Here is a 21,667-nt window from a genome sequence, read left to right as displayed (position 1 = left end):
GTAGAAAAGATATGAGGAGTAGCGGATGATAGCCTCAAGAGAAGTTGTTGATGAATGAGCTGCTGCTGCTTGTTTTTTTGTATGAATGAAGCTGAATGATGCAATGATAGCATGTCACGATACGCATAGCACTGGACAACGGAAAAGACAAACGGGCATGATGAACACGGCGAAAGGGAATGCTTGTTTTTGGACTTTTTGCCATCTGAGGAGACATCCAAGTCTCTTCTGCCTTGAACTCCTAGATTTAATCATAATTCTAATTTGCCTTTTCCGACCCCTTTTGCCCATTCTTCTTGAGCGCCCGCGGATCGAGACCTCTCCTCCTCATCGCATTCCGCTTAGCGCGCTCAATGTACTTCTCGTCCTCATCGTCGTCAAAGCCACCAAAGTCGTCCTTCTCGTCGGTCTCGGCATCGCCCGCGATTGGCGTCTTGTCTATAACCTCGTCGGCAGCCGCGACCTTGCCCACGCCGTTGGAGGGAGCGGCCCTCTTGTCCGCCAGCACGGCGTTTGCCGGCGTGGGGCCCGTCTTCTGGAACTTGGCGACGAAGAAGCCGTCGACGTTGTACGTGTGCGGGTAGTAGCGACGGGTCAGCTTCAGGCTGGCGTCGAACTTCTTGCCCATGTAGCTCGTGAAGCCTTCCTTTCCGAAAGGCAGGCCGGTCTCGACGAGCTTGACGTTGGGTCGCCTTGATAGGGCGTATGCAACAACTTGCTCGTTCTCCTCTACGGTGACGGAGCTGTGTTGCAACGTTAGCGCGCGAGAGGGTGTAATTATAGGAAGATCGCATACCAAGTAGAATAGACTAGATAGCCGCCAGTCTTGCTGGCATGGTTGACAGAGTCAATTGCAGCGAGAAGCAGCTGCTTCTGCGTATGTGGAAGCACCATGAAGTCGCGCTCCGTCTTATTCGTCTTAACGCTCGCATCTTTGGCAATGACACCTGTACCTGAGCAAGGCGCATCAAGCAATACTCGGTCAAAGCCTCCAATGACCCTAGGGAACTCTCGGGCGTCGTAGTTCGCCACGATAACATTTCTTGCACCCAGACGGTGGATGTTACCAATCAGACCCTTCGCTCGCTGCTTGCTCGGATCGTTGGCGAAGATGCAGCCAGTGTTCCTCATCAGCGCTGCCATGTGTGTTGTTTTACCGCCGGGGGCAGCAGCCATATCGAGCACTCGTTCGTGCTCCTGTGGGGCGAGGGCCATTACGGGTAGAAACGAAGAAGCAGCTTGCAGAATGTAGTGACCGGCCAGGTATTCGGGAGTAGCACCAAGTGGCACATTACTCTCGAAGATTTGCAGGCCGACCTTCGACCATTTCCCTACCGGCTCCAGAGTGACACCCCTGTTGATGAGGGCACCAGCCAAATCTCTTCGATTTGTCCTCAAAGTGTTGGTTCTGATGACAACAGGTCTGGCACTTTCGTTAGCCTCGAAGAAGGCGAAGGCCTCCTTAGGACTGAACAGATTGTACAGCTTCTCCGCAAGATACTCAGAGTATCCGTAGTATGTGCAGATGTCCTTCAGCAGCTGGGCTGTATACTCTGCCCTTGACCTGCCTTCCTCTGCAAGCTTGCCAAAGTCGTCCAGTACTCGTACAGTCTCTGTTATCCTGTTCCGTAGTAGTTGCAGGTCTGGAGCCAACAGAGACTTTGTCTTCTTGGCAAGCTCATCACCGTCTTCCTCGTCATCGTCGAGCACATGAGGTTTATCTCCATCAATGTTTGTTTGTAGTGCAGTCTCCTCAAGTTCGGCCTGTGCTTCTGCAGCCTCTTGCGCCAATTGCATGTCCAGCTTCCTCGACAGACCCTCGATATTTGCAGCTGTCAACTTCTCTTCCAGATCAGAATCATCCTCATCCTCAGAGAAGACGAACTCCTGTTTTTGCTGCTCCGCGTCGGAGTCGTAGACAGAGGAGTCGGATCCGAGGAAGTCGTCGCCCAGTTGCATCTCGTCTCCATCCTCCAGATCTGACAAGCCTTCCGCATCCAGATCAGAGCCGCTGAACGCATCCACGTCTAACTCATCGTCAGAAGCAGACTCGGGTTCTGGCACTCGAGCTTTCGATTTCTTGCCATTCGTCGCTGAGGCTTTGGACGTCTTCGTTCCATTCGTCTGTTGCGCAGCAGGTTTTTTCGCTGTGGCGGCCGTCTTACCCTTGGCCTTGACAGGCTCAGGCTTCTTGGCCGTCCTCCGCTTCTTCGCTGGGAGCTCTTCACTTGTATTGTCGACGGGGAGGCCCTTCTTTCGCTTCAGATTGGCAAAATGCTCTTCTGACAGGGGCTCAGGAGGCCCCTGTTTCTTCATGCGACGTCCTGGACCCATTGTGTGAAAAGGCGGTTCACTTCGGTGCCCTGATGCTATACCGATCCCTCAATTGCTTGGGTGTGCTTCAGGAATTTGTCCCGCTGCAAAATACCTGCAAATGAACTTTTTTTTCTCCTTGGGCTTATCGATAAGCCGGGGCATCCTGCCAGTTTGCTGGCATTACCTAAGCCAGAGGTTCTAACGGCGCTGAACTAGGGCCACGTGCTGATGGTGGGGTCGTTTGGGGATGCAAGACATAATAGAAACAGCCTCAAAGACGATCTGCAGCAAGCATTTCGGGTTGTCTCACTAAAGTACGCGGAAACGGGTCAGAATCAATATCACAAGATGACAGAGGTATCCTTCGCCAAGTCGTTCCTTGCGGCGCTTGACAATCGTCCTCAGAAGCTCTCTGCCGACCATGTCGAGGACCCGAAGAGCTATCCACGCCAGACGGCTGTATGTGCCTCCCTGCAAGCACTGCTGTTGAATGTATAGCAAGCTCACAATCACTCTAGTACATCTTGCCGCGGATGCCGAAGCCCATGAGCAAGCGAGTCAAGCTCACGCCTGGTCAAGAGCGAAGCGTCACCGTTCACATCAAGTCGCTTCGCAACCCGCCTCTCGACATCAAGCTTACCTCCCAGCCACTGCACACCTCGATCCTCGATGTCAAGACAGCAGTATCAGAGCAGGCGAAGATTCCCTTGGACAAAATAAAGGTTCTATACAAGAAGAAGCCAACACAAGACAGCAAGGTGTTGAAGGATCTGGTAGAGGAGAGCGAGAGCACTGTTGAATTCTCGGTCATGGTGATGGGTGGTGCGGCGGCTATTAAGGCGGATGAGCCAGAGGTCAAGAGCAGCCCGGCGCAGGGGCTAAGTGGTGAAGCAGTGCTGCAGACGGACGAGTTCTGGACAGATCTGAAGGGCTTTCTCTTACAGAGGGTGCGGGATGAAAAGCTCACTGAGGAGCTGGTTGGCCGATTCCTGTCCAGTTGGGAGTCCAGGTGACAAGAGGAGAGCAGATAAACAAGTGAAATAGGCCATATATCCGATCCTTAGCGAGAATTTTACACGAAGCATTCAACATTTGTCGATGGTAGTTTACTACGATTTGCAATTGCAGCAACACAGCATTGTACCACGTTTGTGAACATAGGTAAAGTATCATGGCTCTGATGCCCAGCGATTCATGGATCGCCGATCCCGCAATGACCGACGCATCAGAAACAATAGGCGAGAAAATGATGGGTGCAACAATAATGTTTCTACATGCCAGCATGATTGCTAATGGTTGAGCCCCGGCTTGGCATCAAAAATCTGGAGATACGTCACACACCAACAAACGATGAGAGAAACCGGCCTAATCCTCCTTCGCGCGGCGGTTTTTCAACCATCCTCCGTAACCTTCGTAATCTGTCGTGACTTTGTGGGTGCTTTTGTCTAATAGGTGATGATAACAACCGACCGAGCGCTTAGCCAGCCATGCCCTTGCTGACCTTGTTCAGCACGGAGTCATATTCGATGTCATCGGTGTCGTTGGCCTGCAGCTCGACGGCGATACCGTTCAGGGCACGCTTTAGGGCATCCTTGGACGAGGCGTACACCATCTTGGCCTATCGATAAAGTTAGCTCTTGTCCGTACGGGGAAGGGTCGAAAGCCGGGACGAACCTTGATGCCGGCATCATCCGGTGACCAGGCAATGAAGGTAAGCTTGTTTCTGCGTCATGTAAGCAACTATGGAGGAGAATCATATTGTTCAGATCAAGCAGGAACATACCGGTCACCCTCGCCAGAAGCCAGGCTGTACTCGAAGTCGTAGACGGCATAACGGGGTCCCTTGCCGGTAGCACCCTATGTGAACAATCAGTCACAGCGCCCTTGCTATCACACAGAAGGCGGGAAGCTATCGTACAGTCTTAGATGTCGTTGTCGCAGTTAGTAGCTTCTCACGGAAGTTCTCCCAGTCCTTATCGGCGCTGGCTTCCTCGACAACGATCTCCTTAAGGTCATCGGACAGCTTGAAGATGATGTACTTGTACTTCTTGGCAAGCTTGAGGTCGTTGTATGCGGACACGCACTCGCCCGAGACGGTTGCTCTGTAGGAGAAGCCGGGTTAGTAAACAGCGCAACGCTGGCAACCGATGCTGCTGGAAGACTCGGTGAGTGGCTCATCGGGTGACGATGCGCCCACAAAGCTCGAATGGCGGGGTAGATCGGGATGGCTATGGAGGTGGAAAAGAGTAATAACTAACCCGGATTGCGACTGTCAAGAACTAATGTGTCAGTAAAGCGAAAAGGAGAAGTAGTTTTTAATGTTGTGGCCTTACCATCTTGTGGTCTGTGATGGACGGTGAGCTCGATGAAGAAGCTAGGAGATTGTGTGATGAGGGGTTGAGCTGTGACGAAGGGTGTCAGCAGGAGCATTAGGCAAATCAAAAGATAGACCCGGTTTTGATAGAAGCAGGATAGGCCGTAGAGCGGAGCGGATAGTTAGTCACCTTTGGTATGTTGCCAGAGACAGATGGATGAAGGTCTCAGGAAGAGGAGAGTTGGCTTGTGGAAGTCAAGGTATGGCGTAGGCGCAGTCGGATGGTTGAAATTGGGCAAAGGAGGGGGGATAAAAACAACGCCAGGCCACTTGGTGGGGTGTGCAGCTCGGCGGGCCCCTGGCGGTTGCTGTTGAAACCTGGAAGGATGGCGGTGCTTCGACACCTAAAATGTGAGGTGTCAATGTCAGCCCCAATCGCAACGCAACGCAACTACGCAGCTTACAAGATTTACCTCCTGGGTTAGTAACATATGAAGGACTTCCGCTTGCGGTGACAGACGTAGGGTGTCAAAATAGCAGATGGCATTGCATGCTCTCATGATCGAGTGAGTATGTATTGAATAGCCTAGCTTCTTCTACGTAGAGCAAATGTCAATTTCGACAAGCAAATAAAAACACTTTGTTAGGCAGGAGACATTTGACAGTTGTCAGGGTATTTTTGCTGCTCGTTCTACTCTATCTCCTTGCGAATGATCTTAGTATACAAGCTTGTGCAGATGAGGCGCCGTTGGGGTAAGTAATATGTATGAACACAGTGAGGAAGGAGGGAGAGAGGAGAGAGAGATGAGAGTACATGGCCGCCTGAGGTCCGTCCAATATAACACCGAAGCCAGAATAAATCCCCATCAATCCAGTCGCTTTTAGTACAAGGAACACATTACATGATGCTATCAGCAGCACTTTACATCATGCCGCCCATGCCGCCCATGCCTCCCATACCTCCCATACCACCCATGGGGCTGGGGCCCTTCTCCTCAGGGGCCTCTACAATGGCAACCTCTGTTGTGCCCAGGAGAGATGCAACACCACTGGCATCGACCAGACCAGTGCGGACCACCTTGAAGGGGTCGAGAATGCCAGCCTGGATCATGTCCACGTACTCGCCCTTGGCGCTGTCGAAGCCCTTGTTGAACTCGCTGCCGAACTCGTCGGTGAGCTTACCGACAATGACAGAGCCCTCCAAACCAGCGTTCTCCACGATAGTCCGGGCCGGTCGGGTGATAGCATTCTTAACGATGCTAACGCCAAGCTGCTGGTCAAAGTTGGCCGGCTTGAGATTGCCCAATGCCTGAGCAGAAGCCTTGAGCAGAGCAGTTCCACCTCCGGGTAGGATACCTTCTTCAACGGCGGCACGGGTAGCATTCAGGGCGTCGACGAAGCGATCCTTCTTCTCGCCGACCTCAACCTCGGAGGAACCGCCGACCTTGATGACGGCGACACCACCGGAAAGCTTGGCAAGACGCTCCTGCAACTTCTCCTTCTCGTAATCAGAGGTAGTGGGGTCGTTCATAACACCACGGATCTGCTCGCATCGCTGAGTGATGCTATCCTTGGTGCCCTCACCATTCAGAATAATTGTATCCTCCTTGGTGATTGTGATTGATCCAGTTGAGCCGAGCATGTCGATAGTGGCCTTCTCGAGCTTGACGTCGAGCTCGTCAGTGAAGACAGTACCGTTGGTAAGAACAGCGATGTCGCCTAGGATGGACTTGCGGTTATCACCGAAGCCGGGAGCCTTGACAGCAGCAACCTGAAGCTGGCCACGTAGCTTGTTCAAGATGCAGACAGCGAGGGCCTCTCCGTCGATATCCTCAGCAATGATGACCAAAGGTCGTCGTTGCTGAGTAGACATCTCGAGGGCGGGAATGATGTCCTGAACGGCGGAGATCTTCTTCTCGGAGAGAAGAATGAGAGGGTTCTCGAACTCGACCTTCTGGGCCTTGGCGTCGGTGATGAAGTAGGGTGAAATGAAGCCGCGGTCGAATCGCATACCCTCGGTAACCTCAAGCTCATCATTCATGGTCTTGCCCTCCTTGACGGTAATAACACCCTCCTTGCCAACCTTCTCCATAGCATTGGCAAGCAGCCTTCCAATGTGCTCGTCGCCGTTGGCGCTGATGGTGGCGACTTGGGCAACCTCCTCACTTGTGGTGATATCTCTCTTGTTCTTCTGCAGAAACTCAACGACCGCTTCGACAGCAGCCTGAATACCACGACGGAGGTCCATGGGATTGCAGCCGGCAGCGACATTCTTAACGGTCTCAGAGAAGATAGCACGGGCGAGGACCGTGGCGGTTGTAGTACCGTCACCGGCAATCTCGTTTGTCTTGGAAGCCACATCTTGAAGTAGCTTGGCACCGAGGTTCTCGAACTTGTCCTTCAGGGAGACGGCTCTGGCGACAGTCACACCATCTACTCTGAAATTAGCCTCGCAAAGCCCTTACGCTGTTGTCAACTAAAAACTTACCCTTGGTGATCTTGGGTGAGCCGAAGCTGGACTCGATGAGGACATTCCGGCCCTTCGGACCGAGGGTAGTGGCAACGGCTTTGGCAAGCGTGTCAACACCAGCCAGCAAGGCAGCGCGACCCTCAACGCCGAACTTGAGCTCCTGTAGTAAAGCGCATCAGCATATTGTCATCACTATTGAAATAATATGCATCGATTGCAGGGTGCGAACCTTGTGGGCAAAACGGAGCTGTTGTGAGAGGCCGGCACCGGGGCGGAACTTTGAAGCTGCAGATTGCGACAGGATGGAAGCCCGCGCTCTGCTCGTCAATGCACGCTGCATTTTGTGGGTATGTGAATATGAAACCGAGCAATTAGGGACAAAGGGGATCTGTCAATCAACCGGATCGATGTTGGCAGAGGGGAAGCAGAAGCCGAGTGGGAGGATAGAGAAGGAAAAGTTCGTGAGGGAGAGGTGAATTTGGGGATGGGAAGAGAAGCTTCAAAAAATTATTGCGCTGTTGCCGGCAAGAGTTGTCAGCCAGAAAGCCGAGCTCATGCGCTAGGCATTTTTGGGGTTGGCGCATGGTGCATGTAGTTCTACTAAGTTCTGTGGAGAAATTCATAGAACCAGAACATCTAAACCTTCACTTAATATCATGGAGTGTCACTCAGGCTAACGCTACCCGAGCATTCAGACTGCTGTGTATTGCATACCTAAGTACCTACATATTGTGCGAGTTCTTCAACAAATGTGCCAAATGATGAAGATAATCGATGCACTAATGAAAACCATCAAAGACGTTTATTACTTTGACCTATTCTAGTAGTCACCTTAATACTCAAGTCATGGAAAAGACCACTGCTTATTACCCAATTAAAGCCACTTCCACTTTCTTCCATCTTCTCACCATTTGCCTTAGTATTTCAGGACAGAAACCCCTTCTTCTGGAGAACATCTACAGTCCAATCCCACAGCTTCCGTGCTAGGAGAGTGTCTTGGGCAGTAGGACTCGGAGTTCCAACCTTGGCATATGGGACAATATAGCAACCCGAATTGGAACGTTCAAAAGCTGAACTCGCAATGGCGAACAAAGATGACCAGGCCCCTTTCGTTTGCTCATCGAGGATCCCAAGACATCTCATGATCGGCGTCAAAGTTCGCAAGACCCCGGATGGGGCCATTCCGGTAGCCTGTTTATTGAGGGCTCTATGACTGCCATGAGAAAACATAGTAAAATGCAGGGAGCCTCGTTTATCTCGATCACTTACGTATCTATGTGGCCTGGGTGTACAGATGCTACCCAAATCTCATCGGGACCAGCTGGTCCGGCCTTTGGTCCGTATCGCTCTTGAAGTTGATTGATATGGAGAATATTGGCCAGCTTAGACTGGCCATATCTTGTCATAGCTGCCTCGGATATGAGATTGATGTCGTCGAACCGGATGCCTTCTTTCGGTGGGTAGCGGCTGTGTCCGTCGGAAGTCACATTGATAATTCTGACGTCTCCGGAGCTTGCATTCTGGGCTGTAGAGGTCAAAAGTGGCAAGAGGAGATATGTCAAAAGCCAATGGGAGAGGTAATTCGTCTGTATATCTGTCAGGGGGTTACTTCTACGGTTTGGCATAACATACTTGAAATTGGGACTCGAAACCATCAGTCGTCACGGCAAACGGAACACCCATTATTCCAGCATTGTTGATAAGGCCATGTAATTTCGGTTCGTTCCTAAGAATGATCAGTCCTGCCCTCTCCCGTTTTACTGAAGTAGAGACATTATATACCGGCAGATTGAGCCTGCAGCAGCCACGACACTCTCGAGACTCGCCAGATCCATGTATAAAAAACGAATATCCGCATCTGGCAGTTCTTTTTGTATGTCTGCAATCGCTGCAAGTGCTTTACTCTCGTTGCGAGCTCCCATATACACGCGGCCACCATGAGCTGCGAGCCCAGCAACTGTTGCTTTTCCACTTCGTCCATATTTAGTGAACTTGTAGGTAAATGGTCTAAGTCTCACTTGCATACATTCCCGTATTGGAACCAGTAACAAGATATACTTTGCCATACAAAGGTGGCAATGTATCTGGATCAAATTTCGAAGAGGGCATTTTGCTCCAATATAACCTGGTAGCTTGCGATACTGTTAGACGGGAATAATAGAATATGATAGAAGGGTAGACGTTTATTGTATCAGATGACCCAGAGCACCATGATGAGAGCGAGATGCCCAACTACTTATACATTTAAGGGCATGAAAATCCTGTACATCCAACCCATGTAACAGCGGCAACTCTCCGCATACTATTGTGCATATCTGAGAAATTCTCAAGCTTCCCTGGTCACTTTGATCGTCTACTTCAGGTTGATCAATCCGCCCTGAATGGTAATTCCCGGATCAGGGACGAATCGAAAGAGAGTGGGGTGCGGCATCGTGCCCGCGCGAAAAGAGCCGCCCCGCATGCGTCCGCTGGAGAGGAACTTCAAATCTTACTCAACACGCATGTAGCATTGATATAATGCATGGGTGGGACTCAGCTGACGGCACGTTTTCTATTGCATAGATCCTAGGGTTGGTTGGGAATGATGCTTGGCCTTGAGACCAATCACAAGTGGAGCTACGCAATGCATGTACAAACGGGAAAACTGGTCAGTACTCCTGCTATTGATGATGAGACGGGCTATGCCGAATTGATTCTCGACTTCCACGGTAATCAACACGGTGATCAACAACGAACTTATCTCATCCCAAGTTGAGTGCCCGAGCGGTTATACTGTGATATACCAATCACAACGCGTTGATTACCTTCGGATAGCCTGGCGGACAATGGCCGATGTTGTACAGGACGTGGCCCGTCAGGCGTGTACAACTTGTCGTAAACAGAAACGCAAATGTACAAGAGATTTGCCATCTTGTGATTTGTGCAAGAAGAACCGACGGCCCTGCGAATATCCATTAGAGGCGTTGCTGGGACTAGGTACTCCATCGTTGACCTCTGGTGCTTTCAACTATGGTGTATGTATCTACGAGCTGAGCATCCAGATTACCCTTTGCAATCGTATATATCGAAACTAATTTAAGTAGGCACAGGCTCAGAACGAGTTCCCCGCGCTCTTCTTTCTTGATTCGTATATTTTTCAACGGCGTGGATGCTCCATTCCCCGAGCCCTTGTTACCTTGCCACGCGAGTACACCGAATTGCTGAGTGTGGACACCGACCTATACAATGACATTGAATGTTACTTTGACTTCGTACATCCCTCCTTCCCAGTTGGTGAGCACCCTCTTTTTTCAAGTCTTTAATCAAGCCTATAACTATTCCCATTTTTGTTGTCCTGTACAGGTTGTCTTATAAGTGTCTCGACCATATTCCGTAAGTTGTTGACTGTTGACTACTTTGAAGTCTCGAGATTAGGATTACTCCAAGACCTGAGAAGTCTACCGAGTTTAGATCCTGATGAAAGTCTCCTTATCATCGCCATTCGTCTTCTTATTTGCGGAATTAAAGGTGCCCTTGACGTAAGAGCCAAGATATATGCTGGAGCAAAGCAATGTTATTGTTATTTAGAATCCAGCGGAGTAATTACCTTCAAAGTCCTCCAAGCCGTTCTTCTTATAACCTACTATGAGGTATCTAATGGAATCTACCCTGCGGCGTATCTTACCATCGGCACTTGTGCTCGGGTTGGTCAAGCTCTTGGTCTTCACGATCGCAGAGAAGCACCACAAATGTATCCTACCACAGGTAAGCATCTAAGTGCAGTAATTTCTCTAACCTTACATTCTATGCAGGCTCCTGGAAGAACCTTGAAGAGATGCGGAGAACTTGGTGGGGTGTCTTGATCTTAGATCGGTAAGCTACCTCCTCGTACCACAAAAAGATGAAATCCTCTCACACGTATATGATATATAGTTATATAAACCTAGGAATAGCGAATCGTCCTTTTGCTTGCGCCGATGCTCGACCAGATGACCTTCTCCCGATGGACGAGGCATCTTGGGAAGCTGGAGTATGTGAAACCCGACATCTCCGAAGAGCTGCCACCCTCTAAACTCGAATAGGAGCCCACTGTAATACCATCTCTGGCCATATCTGCCGACATCAGCACTCCTGCTCCTCCATTCGCGAGGATCTGTCAGGCTGCTCACTTGCTGTCCCGTGTCATCAGGCACACAAATGAGAAAAGCACAAATCCTCAACTATGGTACCAGGAGGCGCTTCAGCTACATTCCGTTCTCGAGGCGTTCACAGCTGCCGTCATGCAGGAATTGCAACACATCAATCAAGATCCAACAGCTTTTGGAGGCTTCTTGAACTTACTCCCCATAATTGGCCTGTGTTATAGTGCGCAACTGAATCTCTATGATGCTCACACTTGTGCTGAGGCAGACAATACCTCCGGTGTGGGGATTCCGGAGCAGCTAGAAATTCAAAGAGTTGCCTTGAATTCAATTAAAAAAGTCTGCTTTTCTGTCTCAGACCTAGCATCCAGGATAAATGGTATTGTCGACTCAGATGAAAGTAAGACACTGAGTCCGTTGGCCACGGACTGCTTATATCAGGCAGGAAAATATATCCTGTGGTATATACAGGAGACAAGCAAGTTGGAGTTGATGACTCTAGTGAAGGAAATAAAAGATGCCTTAGACAAAATCAGTCGATTTTGGACTGTTGCAAGTAAGTGTTTAGCGAGAACAAACAGATAAAAGTCTGACTGACTGACTGCCTAGACGTATACCTCGAGATACTTGGTGGGGATGATCTCCAACCAAGTGAGAGCCACCCGGTCCGGTAGTCGTGAGGCAATATCAGGCCATAACAAGGATCGAACATAAGAAATTTCCCTTCTATTCAAATCCACATACATTCTGTATTCTTTCATCATATCTCTGGTTGGACTCAGTGAAGAATAGCACTTCTTTGATATGAGCAGACATTATCTAATTGAGGATCTCTGTCTTCACTCTCCATACTGGCTCACCTCTACTTAGACATGACCTCCATCATCAGAGCAGGCTAGATACCTCCTTGTTTGAGTTTGAACGAGACTATCTGGCTCTGAGAACCCCGAAAGTCTACGCCAGTCTAGGGGATTCCGCAGCAATCAGTCGTGGGAAAATCCTATTCACGAGAATCAAATTTCAGCTAGCCTTCCTACCTGGGCTTTAAGATCAGGTCCAACCTTACCTCTTGCCTTTCAAAGAATTCAACTAACCAAATTTTGGGAGGAAAAAATGGGAGGCACTGCTGCAGGTCTCCCGTTGCCTCTCCTCATATATGCCGAGCACAGCATCCCTTCCAAGTAAGTTCGCTACGTTGAGTCTACCCTCTATCGATTCCGAGAGTCCAAAGCGGTCAGTATGAGCTCACCTTTTGCTACGAATCCTGATGTTTGATGAACTGACGAGTACATCTTGATAGCTTTCGGGGCCATCAACGTCTCAACTTCCAAAATCAAACTATCACTCTAACGGTAGAAAATCAGTAGTATCTGATTCAAATGACTCGTTAGATATTGCTCACATATTAGCATTCTATCACCGAAGAACGGATTTGACTTCCTCCTTCCAAATACCTTCTCATGCTCATTGCCCCATTCTTCTCGATTACCTACCCCTACGAGTACCCTACTACTATGGATGCAAAATTGCCTTCAGAATATTGCAGTTTGATCATTCGTCTCTATCATCACATGGTGCGATTGATGCCTAGCAGCCATCGTCAGTTTTACCCGCCTTGTGTTGGCAAATTCACCAAGCCTTATCATGATGAGATATCATCCTCAACCCCAAAGCATGTTCGCACCTTCATCACTTCCGAAAATCATATATTCTCGCTGCCATGTCAAACCAACACTTTTTTGCTATTGGGATGTGCTTGTACCGGATCCCGGCCTTGCGCTGCTGCAAAGGCAACGATGGTGGCAACAATGGTCAGGGCCAGGGTCTGGGTCAGGATTAACTCAAGCGCTCACTGAACTCAAGGTTTCTGGACGCCAGCAATACAATCATGGATTCCTTTGGAGAATGACTATGTTTGATAGCTTCTTCTTGAGTCTTCTTGGTGGTACAGGCAAGCTTGATCTGCTGTCGAGAGGGCAGTTTTCGATGCCTATCAACATTCCCCATTCTCTCACAGGGGTTAAACACGAAGTCGCTATCTGGAGACTTCGCAGCTAATCTTTTTCTTAAGAACGAGAAGAACGGTTAATTCAGTAATTGCCTGTCGCAAACTTATCGATAGGGCTACTGGGTCTTACGAAGCTTTGCTGGTTCCGTAGTCGACCTTCTTCGATGCCCCACTCACCTGTCAACACTCTATCCGATTTGAACACTGGGTCCTGGAATGGCTTACACTCAGAGAATTATCATACTGGAGCGCGCGGGCTGTTATATTGGGCTCATTTGCTCGACTCGGGTTCCACATACGAATACAGTCGGAGGTATGGAACGAGTTGTGAGGATCTGTGTGCCACGAAACGTTGAGCTAACATGGTTTCTAGGGTTCAGTGGCAATTTACATCACTTCTCTTGATCCATACTCTTGTGCTATCTCAACATTTACGAAGTCAGCAGCCATATCAGTGCAGACTCCAGTCAAGAGAATGTCTCTTCACCAATGGCAGGACATTTTGTTGCTGAACCACCTGTCAACTATCTTCTTCGCCTCAATGCACACCAAAGTGCCCTTCGGGTGTTGTCAAAAGATCGCCCTGTGGGCCCTTCACATCCGAACATACTCCCCAGGCCAGGCCTTACCCGGTCTATCGATCTCAGGATACCATCGCGGAATCACTGGTCTTGACCGTCTTGCGTCTCATCTGCCGATCTCAAACATGATACTTAGCCTATGTTCAGGCCGGCAGATCAACGTATCCATTGTCTCTATTGAATCACTTCATTTCAAGCCAATCCGCCGGCCTGGTATTCGGGCTAGTCTTGCTGACTACGGCTTCTGATTTCACGCCATCCACATTGATGTGTTAGAAAGTTCGTTTATTCAAGGCTTGTGCCTAGTTATCTATGGGTTATTCAGGAGGTAGCCTGTACACCAAGAGCCAAAGTTCCAAAGATCAAAGACCCTCCTCTGTCCAGCATTCAACCATTAACCACCATGAAGCAAATGTCCGACACCGAACGAAATGAGCAAAGCAACTTTCGTGGAAATTCATCGGGGCGTTGACCAGTATGATCCGATTACCGGGCAAGGAAACGTTTCGGAGATATATCGAGACAGCGATCTGTGTACGTGCTGCCAAATATTCTCTCGTGACAAAGGAAAGATAAACGGGACAATATGATGCTGCAGTGGCCGCAAATACAGCCTTGAATGCTGAGGGTTGCTGCAAAACCTCACGAGCGTTGAGCATAATGCTGGAGCTCTCCTGGGGCCCCGGCAGGCGTTTGCCGCACTAAGCGTCATACGCACGAGGATCCTGGTGCTGTCTGTTAACAAAACTTTCAAGACTGATGGGCAGATATGTTGACTCACTTGACCGCCGTAGTAATCGTCCTCTTCAACCTCCTCGACAACTTCGTCATCTTCGTCATCATAGATGGGGATGCCCTCGGGAGGAATGCCATCATCATCGTAGTTTTCATGGTTCACATTCACAACAGGGATAGGCTGGCGATGAGAGTTGACAGCATTGTGGTATTGGTGGAAGGCGTGCGCATCAGCGTTCACTCCAATGTATCCCGCAGAATGATGGGTTTGAGAAGTTGGGGGCGTCAATGCGCCCTCGTCGTCCTCGGCAATAATCCATCCCTCCTTGGCAACGTCTTCCGGGTTCTGGGAATGCACATGGTGGCGGTGGTACAAAGACGGATCGTTCACGGCAGTCACCATGTTCTGATGGTAGTAGCCATTGATCTGATTCGCGTATCCATTCTGAGGTCGAGTGTGGAAAGTGGCATGAGTGTTGCGCGGAGACTCTGCATGAACAGGTCTTCGCGTATGGATATTACCACGACCGGCAGTAGTCTGAACGGAGCCCTGAGATGGGACCATGCTCTGCCATCTCACAGTTAGCAAGTTGCCAGCACATCGGCTTGAATTACTCCTGGACGAAAGGAGAGAACACGGATCAACTAACCTGGTTATCAACCTCATCATAATCGACCTGCTGTCCCTGGGCCGGCTGGCTACCACCGTTGACATCGTCGTCATCTTTTACTTGGTAGTTCTCCTCGTCCTGGTCTTGGGCATCACCCTCATCGGCGTAGTACTGGGAAGAGTAATCGTTGTCATCGTCGGGAATTGCATAGCTCGCTGGCTTTCTTGCAGCTCGCTGAGACCGACGTGGAGTTGCAACGTCGCGGGCAGCATGGCCGTAGGTTGTCACATCGTAAGTGTCATCCGGGCGCATGGAATCAGGGTCAGGAGATGGCTCCTTCTTGATGACAGGAGTCTTGATGGCAGCAGACTTGCGAGCAGAGCCTCCTCCGCCCATGTTGTCGCGCTTCACTGAAGCAGGAACATCGGGGCGGTCGACAGCATCCGGCAAGTTGAACTTGCGGTCGTCCAAGGGCTCTTGGAATGTGACAGGGCGCGTAGTGACAGTGTCTTCAGTATCTGGGAACCTACGGACATAGCCACGAATGTTTTGGTCGACCACGACGCGGGATCCGGGTTTCTGGCAGATGGGGGGAACCATATGGCCCTCTGCAACTAGGGTACTGCGAAGGCGGTTGAGGTGCTGCATGATCGCTCCACCTGAAGAGCCAGGGTGGAGACGATGGGCAATGGTGTCCCAGGGCAGCTCGATCTTGAAGCGAGAGCACTCGTACTGCATGTGAAGAAGAAGCTTCTCAGCCATGCGAGGACCTAATAACAGCGTGAACAACGAAAAGAGGCGGGACCTGATCAAGGTTACTCACGAGTCCAGGTAATAAGGCTTCGACCCTCATGACGGCCGTTCTTAGAACGATCAGCGGCGGTAGGGGGCGCACTGGTGAACGACCAGCGCTGCGATTGAGGTGTCTTCTTGGCGCGGGAGCTGGGTGTCTTCAGGGGCGGAGTCTGGAACTGCTCGTCCGCGCGACGTTGATGGGCCTTGGCAACAGATTTGCCAGCCTTGGCGGAGGTCTTCTTGGAGGAACCCATTGTCGTTGATGATGGATGGTTGTGAAGATTCTCGTTAAGGACGAAAGGCTGCCTAGAGTGGGATCTTGGGGGAGGGGTAGCTCTTGAGTAACCTCCCGGCACCCAAGCTTCTTGACTAGTATCTCTGGGAGAAATTAGCTTCTTGGTTAGACCTCCATGAGATAAGCCAGTTGCTTGGGTTGGAGTGATCGACTGGAAAGATGCGGCGGCAGGGTACTCGCGGACTGTACGAAAGGCAGAGGAGGATGAAGGAGGTGGGAATCAGATCTGCCAAAAGCGCGATGGGCTGAGTGGATGATGGTCTTTTTGAGAAGCACCGACGGACGAGGAAAAATGAGGCTTTGGAGGTGACTGGTCAGGTGGAAGGAAGTTTGGGAGATGAAGAGTGAAAGGATGTTGTCAGGGGGCGGAGGAGAACCCGGGTGACCTACTAAGTTCGCAGATGCAGCTTGGGATTACTGCAAATGTTGTGGAAAGTCTTGACTGGTTTTTGGTGAAGGTCAATACAAATTTGGGGGTGAAGGTGAAGGTGTGATATGAAGAAGACCTGGAGGAAGAGGAGGAAATACGGTTGCCAGGGATAGGAGAGTTGGCGGGGCAGGGTATGAGAAGCGAGGAAATTGGCGAGTTGTCCGACGGAGGTCTCGAACACAATACTATGATTGTCCGAAGAGACTTTATTTCAGATGGCAAAGCTATTGTGATGTAATAGGGATTGGTGGGTCTTGTTTTCGAGGAAATGGGTTTCAAAGAACAGACCCCCCATGGGGGAATGGCGACAACACGGGGCCGCGGCGTGTCTCATCAATGGTGTCTTGAACTTACTTATCAATGCCCTAGAGAAGATTGGGATTATGATGCCAGGAAGTAGGATGAAGAAGATGTTCTGGGTGCAGATATATGGATGATATCTGGTGGAAAGGAGGTGCGGAAAGGTGTGAAGCTTGCGATCCAGGTATGGAGGAGAGAGCTTGTGCTTGGGTAGACAGATTTTAGGAGCTTCCTTAAAGCGGCAGGGGCAGAATTTGGACAGGAAGGAGCTCTCGAAATTTCTGTGTGTTATGAATTTATCGGGGAGGTAGCCTGGCGCGCAGCCCTTCACGCGACGCGATGTAGTTTAGTCCACAAAGTACCCCTATCTCGCAGAAACAAAGACCTATGTCCCTCCCACATGTCCCATTACCCTCCTTATCAGTGCCCTTGACCAACTAGGATCTTGTAATCACCAATATCTAACTTTAGATCATGCTGGGGATGTAGATATCTGTGTTAATCCCGAGGGACGGCCGTTTCCCCCCATGTAAGTAGCCCCTGAATGCCGAGCCTGGGTGTCTACAGAGCCACAAACAATTCATACTGAAACTAAAATCCTCTATAAGCATGATTGAGGTGTATTTAACATCATCAGACAGTCGTGTACCTGTTTATAGGTCGAGACCACGCGCTGTCCAGCGGAGAAGGGAGAGTCTGGTACGAAAACCACCCCACGGGAAGCAATTCGACGACATAAGCACAGCTACAGGGCTCACAGCTTACAGAACAAAGGTCCCAAGAGGCCAATGGGTCTTCACCTCAGTCTAGAAAGATTCTGTTCTGCTTGAAGCACCGGTTCATCACGGGAAAGGCTCTGGACGCGGCAGTAGAAGGGGGCAGGGTAATTTCCCAGTATGCCTGAGACCAGAGAACGCTCTACACATCTCCAGATGCTATTGAAACGTAATAAGGCATCTCCAGGTAATATTTCCTCTTCCGGGGCAGTATGTTGTGTTCTGAGCCACTGGATGATCCTATCCTGGGCAAGCTAACTACTCATGCCCGATCGCAGTTCGAACGAAACCTCTACAGCATATACACCCTGAATTATACAAGCAAATCCGTTTGAGAAAGCCACCTTGATAAAGAGGTATTCGAACACCGGGAAAGAAAGTTGAGCAGCTATACCCTGCCATTGGAACCCGGAAAAGGCAACGGAGGAGTCGAATGGGCTTTTGAGACGGTTGAAGGCATACAGATGTTTGAGAATGATCGTGAGCTTGCCAGGGACAACTTTTGAGGCAAGAGGAAACTCAATGATTGCCCAGACACTTCTCGGTCTCTTATCAGCAACAGCCAAGACGTGCGTCATGGTCTCTGAACGGGAAGAAACATGGGGCTAATGAGAGCAGGACACTGTGATCAAGCGTCCGAGATGACAACCGCGAGACAGAGTACAGTGTTGCTTGTTTCATCAGCAAACAGTTGTCGAGACTGTGGTATTTGCAATGGGGATCCTTGATCAGACAACCACAACTGCTGCGAGAACGATTTGGCCCAGAAGAAGCTGTGAGACACGAAGTTAATTTGGTATGTTCGGAACATCTTATTTGAGGCCAATGACTGACACATTGGGCTCACTACAGAGCTTGGAAGCTGAAAATAGATCCATCACAAGTTGAAACCACGGCCTAAACACGACGAAGAGCATAAACCATGGAAAAGGTCGTGCGCTTCGAAGATGACCATTGAGGTCATATCGGTGCTTGACAGAAGTCTTATCTACGGAGGCAACGCCTGGGTGGTTCTATGATCGATCGTCTGAGAATGTCTAATACGATGGTTCTTGGACGAACACAACACTCTCAAGGAAGGTCGAGATAACCTCGAAAGGAACACCTATCTTCTAACAAGTCAGCCAGCAATGGAAAACGGCAAACACAGTTATTCGCTCATACCGTCCTCCCGTGACGGATCTCATAGACTACAGTGCCCTTATACACCGGAACAAGTGAACCTAAGTGGCAAGCGATTACGAGATCGTTAAGTTTTTCTAAATGAGAACTCAGGATTCAAAAGACAATCACAAGCGACTGATCTGGCCGAGAATCTGATCTGGCTTAGGGTGGGAGATTTTCCCACATCGCTTCGCCTTCAAGCCTTCAATTACTACCTATCGTATAGGTTTGTGCAGATACTGATTTTGAGATATCCTCACGAGTCAGTGGGTACAATGAGCGAATGCAAGCACATACACTGTCTAGTTTTGTCTCAAGTATGGCACATATCTAGTGTCGGTCGTTCACCTAGGAAAAATTCTACAGATGTGAATTTCGAACCCGGAACAATGTCAACCAGGTCCATGATATACATGAGCATATATTGAAGGATAAGGTATGTGGCGAGTGAATCCATCCCCAGAAGATACCACGAAGCTAGTGCTAACAAGGCGTGAAATTCTAGGAGTCAGCCTGAGGGCTCATAAATTACGGTTTCGAGGATAAACTTTGTTTCAAGGAGAGTGCCATGGCCGACGGTGACAGAAAGGTAAACGTGGACGAATCAATAGTAAGTAAAAGGGACAGACAGTCTATTCATTGACTCAAGTAATGGCCAAGAGCTAATGGATTGCTTTAAGACAAACCCGGCTTACTTTCACATGGCAATCATGAACTCTGAAGAGAGATATCAACAGAGATGCCCAATCCGTGGAAGTGTCTTCATTCCATTAAATATCGAAGGTTTTTCTCCGAAGACAAATCACAGAGAACTTTATGTTGAAGAAGGTTGAACGAAGGATGTCGTGAGGACTATTCCGTATCATCGTCAAAAACATTTAAGGGGCCGACTTAAATTGATTACTGAACATGAATGTCGTCTGGTGATATACCTTAGACACGGGTGAGCACATCAGACACACAATATCAAGCCATGCTCTGGAGAATTCCGTCTTTGCTGATACCTTTCCTTTGCAACAGATCCCGATGGCATGTTGACCATTTCACCAGTCGCTAAGCGGCGAGAAGCGGATTTTGGTTCAAGTTTTAAACACAGTTGAATTTCGGAGGCGACATCGATGGCACGGATTTCATAAACAGATGCCATCGAGGCGAGATCACCAAGATAATTTGACACTAAATCCGTGCTCTGAGCGACTGGAGACAATTTGCATGGAAACATGCATCAATAACACGAAGAAGACATCGCAGCTCCAAGAAAATTTAAGAAACTCCAAAAATGACGGAAGTAATGACACTGAACCTCATGGGGGTCTAGGGAAAGAATATCCGCACTCAGAACCGCAGATGGCAAGGAGACACGGCCTTGGTAGACAGCATGGAATGAAGTCACACACCTGGAGTGGAATACACGTTCATTGGGCGTATCAGGAACCAGCCAAGACGGGGGAGGGAAACGGCTGCAAACAAGAGAGAGAACAAGTTTACAAATGTATCTGCTGAAGCAGGTTAGACGATACTACCTTCTTGAAAGCTGGAAAGATGTCACATCTACAAGATCAAGCTACCAGGGGCCCAGATGCGCACCAATTCTCCAGAAGATTGAACGAGGAGCAACTTACGCACAGTCTCAGGGATTCTTGGTGCGAGCGGCAATGCCGTGCTATTGGTACTCAGCAGATGATCATGAGGGTGGGATTTGTCCAGGTCGGCACAAACGGCTGTATTGAGCCATGAACTCAATGTTTGTGCTTGCTAGCTGCATCCAACCCTACGACGGCACACTTGTGGTGGAAATGGTCTTTGAGTGGACAAGTTACGAGCCTCAAAACCAAGGTTCTTTCCACAAGCCAATGTGTTGCTTGATGCCTATGGACAACTGTGGCCGAAGAAGAGACTATGAACTGTAAGTAAGATCTTATTCCCATCATATGCTTGAAGCTGACTTGAGAAAAGATCAGGAAGATCAACGAGCTCGCGAATCAAGCTTCAGCAACCATATCTAGAAATCGACAACACCGAGCGGAATAAGAACGATCTCGACGACACCCCGGGGTGACGAAGTCGAAATACGACATAGTGTTGGATTCACGATCTCGTTCTAAGAGAAGACTCGATGGAGAGGAGAGGCCTGTACAGTCAATGTAAACCTCACAAAATTGAGGTTGGTTGCGGCCCGCTCATATGCCGGGTTTATTAACTGTCCCTTTTTCAGATGGGAATACGATGCAACATAAACACTCGAACTCTGAAGCATCTGCTGGTATCCAGTATGTTAAGATTTTCTTTTGGACATTCTGATAAGCCCGGCAGACAGGAACCTATCTGAATAATACGAAAAGCTAACAAAGGGAAGCTAGGAAGCGAGACGTTGAGATGGCTCACCTCGCAAAGCACAGCAGTCAAAGTTTTACGTATACCGTCCGATCATATTCCATGCAATGCATTAAGGAATACAGCACTCCCTTGAACTCTGAAACGTACCAGGAAATTGGACTTTGACCAGCGAATCTCGAACTGCCATGGATAGGGCGACAATCCCCAGAAGCTCCTGCAGGCTATAACCGAAGAAAGCAAGAGAGTTGCCCTTTGGAACATGAGCCGATGTTAAAAGAGGAGAGTAGGTAGCTATCCGAGTTGACCTCACGAATTTCAAAGCTTCCCCAATTGAAAGCAAACAACTAATCTCTGTGTTTAACTCAGTATCAATCCTCCCCGCTTAACCCGATATAAGCACGCGGCTATGAACCT

General features: G+C 49.4%; 5 protein-coding genes across 5 annotated transcripts; 1 reads left to right on the top strand and 4 right to left on the bottom strand.

The window, feature by feature from the left end:
- Nucleotides 1-259: 259 nt before the first annotated feature.
- On the bottom strand, nt 260-2,316 carry UCRPA7_186 (putative trna (cytosine-5-)-methyltransferase ncl1 protein; the record flags this gene model as incomplete). The annotated part of the gene is made up of 2 exons (XM_007912784.1): nt 260-743; nt 797-2,316. 2 exons carry the CDS (start codon nt 2,314-2,316, stop codon nt 260-262), a joined length of 2,004 nt encoding a protein of 667 aa, XP_007910975.1.
- A 348-nt stretch (nt 2,317-2,664) lies between these two features.
- On the top strand, nt 2,665-3,329 carry UCRPA7_185 (hypothetical protein; the record flags this gene model as incomplete). Its single annotated transcript, XM_007912783.1, has 2 exons — nt 2,665-2,775; nt 2,835-3,329. 2 exons carry the CDS (start codon nt 2,665-2,667, stop codon nt 3,327-3,329), a joined length of 606 nt encoding a protein of 201 aa, XP_007910974.1.
- A 464-nt stretch (nt 3,330-3,793) lies between these two features.
- On the bottom strand, nt 3,794-4,652 carry UCRPA7_184 (putative cofilin protein; the record flags this gene model as incomplete). Its single annotated transcript, XM_007912782.1, has 6 exons — nt 3,794-3,934; nt 3,991-4,039; nt 4,100-4,173; nt 4,235-4,418; nt 4,575-4,585; nt 4,650-4,652. 6 exons carry the CDS (start codon nt 4,650-4,652, stop codon nt 3,794-3,796), a joined length of 462 nt encoding a protein of 153 aa, XP_007910973.1.
- Nucleotides 4,653-5,552: 900 nt separating this feature from the next.
- Nucleotides 5,553-7,440, bottom strand: UCRPA7_183 (putative heat shock protein 60 protein; the record flags this gene model as incomplete). The annotated part of the gene is made up of 3 exons (XM_007912781.1): nt 5,553-7,063; nt 7,119-7,260; nt 7,330-7,440. 3 exons carry the CDS (start codon nt 7,438-7,440, stop codon nt 5,553-5,555), a joined length of 1,764 nt encoding a protein of 587 aa, XP_007910972.1.
- A 7,071-nt stretch (nt 7,441-14,511) lies between these two features.
- UCRPA7_182 (putative rna-binding protein cabeza-like protein) lies at nt 14,512-16,205 on the bottom strand (the record flags this gene model as incomplete). The annotated part of the gene is made up of 4 exons (XM_007912780.1): nt 14,512-14,535; nt 14,592-15,113; nt 15,196-15,926; nt 15,980-16,205. 4 exons carry the CDS (start codon nt 16,203-16,205, stop codon nt 14,512-14,514), a joined length of 1,503 nt encoding a protein of 500 aa, XP_007910971.1.
- Nucleotides 16,206-21,667: the final 5,462 nt, after the last annotated feature.

The sequence above is a fragment of the Phaeoacremonium minimum genome, assembly GCF_000392275.1.
Source record: "Phaeoacremonium minimum UCRPA7 unplaced genomic scaffold PA7_03_scaffold_8, whole genome shotgun sequence".
Lineage (NCBI taxonomy): Eukaryota > Fungi > Ascomycota > Sordariomycetes > Togniniales > Togniniaceae > Phaeoacremonium > Phaeoacremonium minimum.
This window is presented reverse-complemented; position numbering and strand designations above follow the sequence as displayed.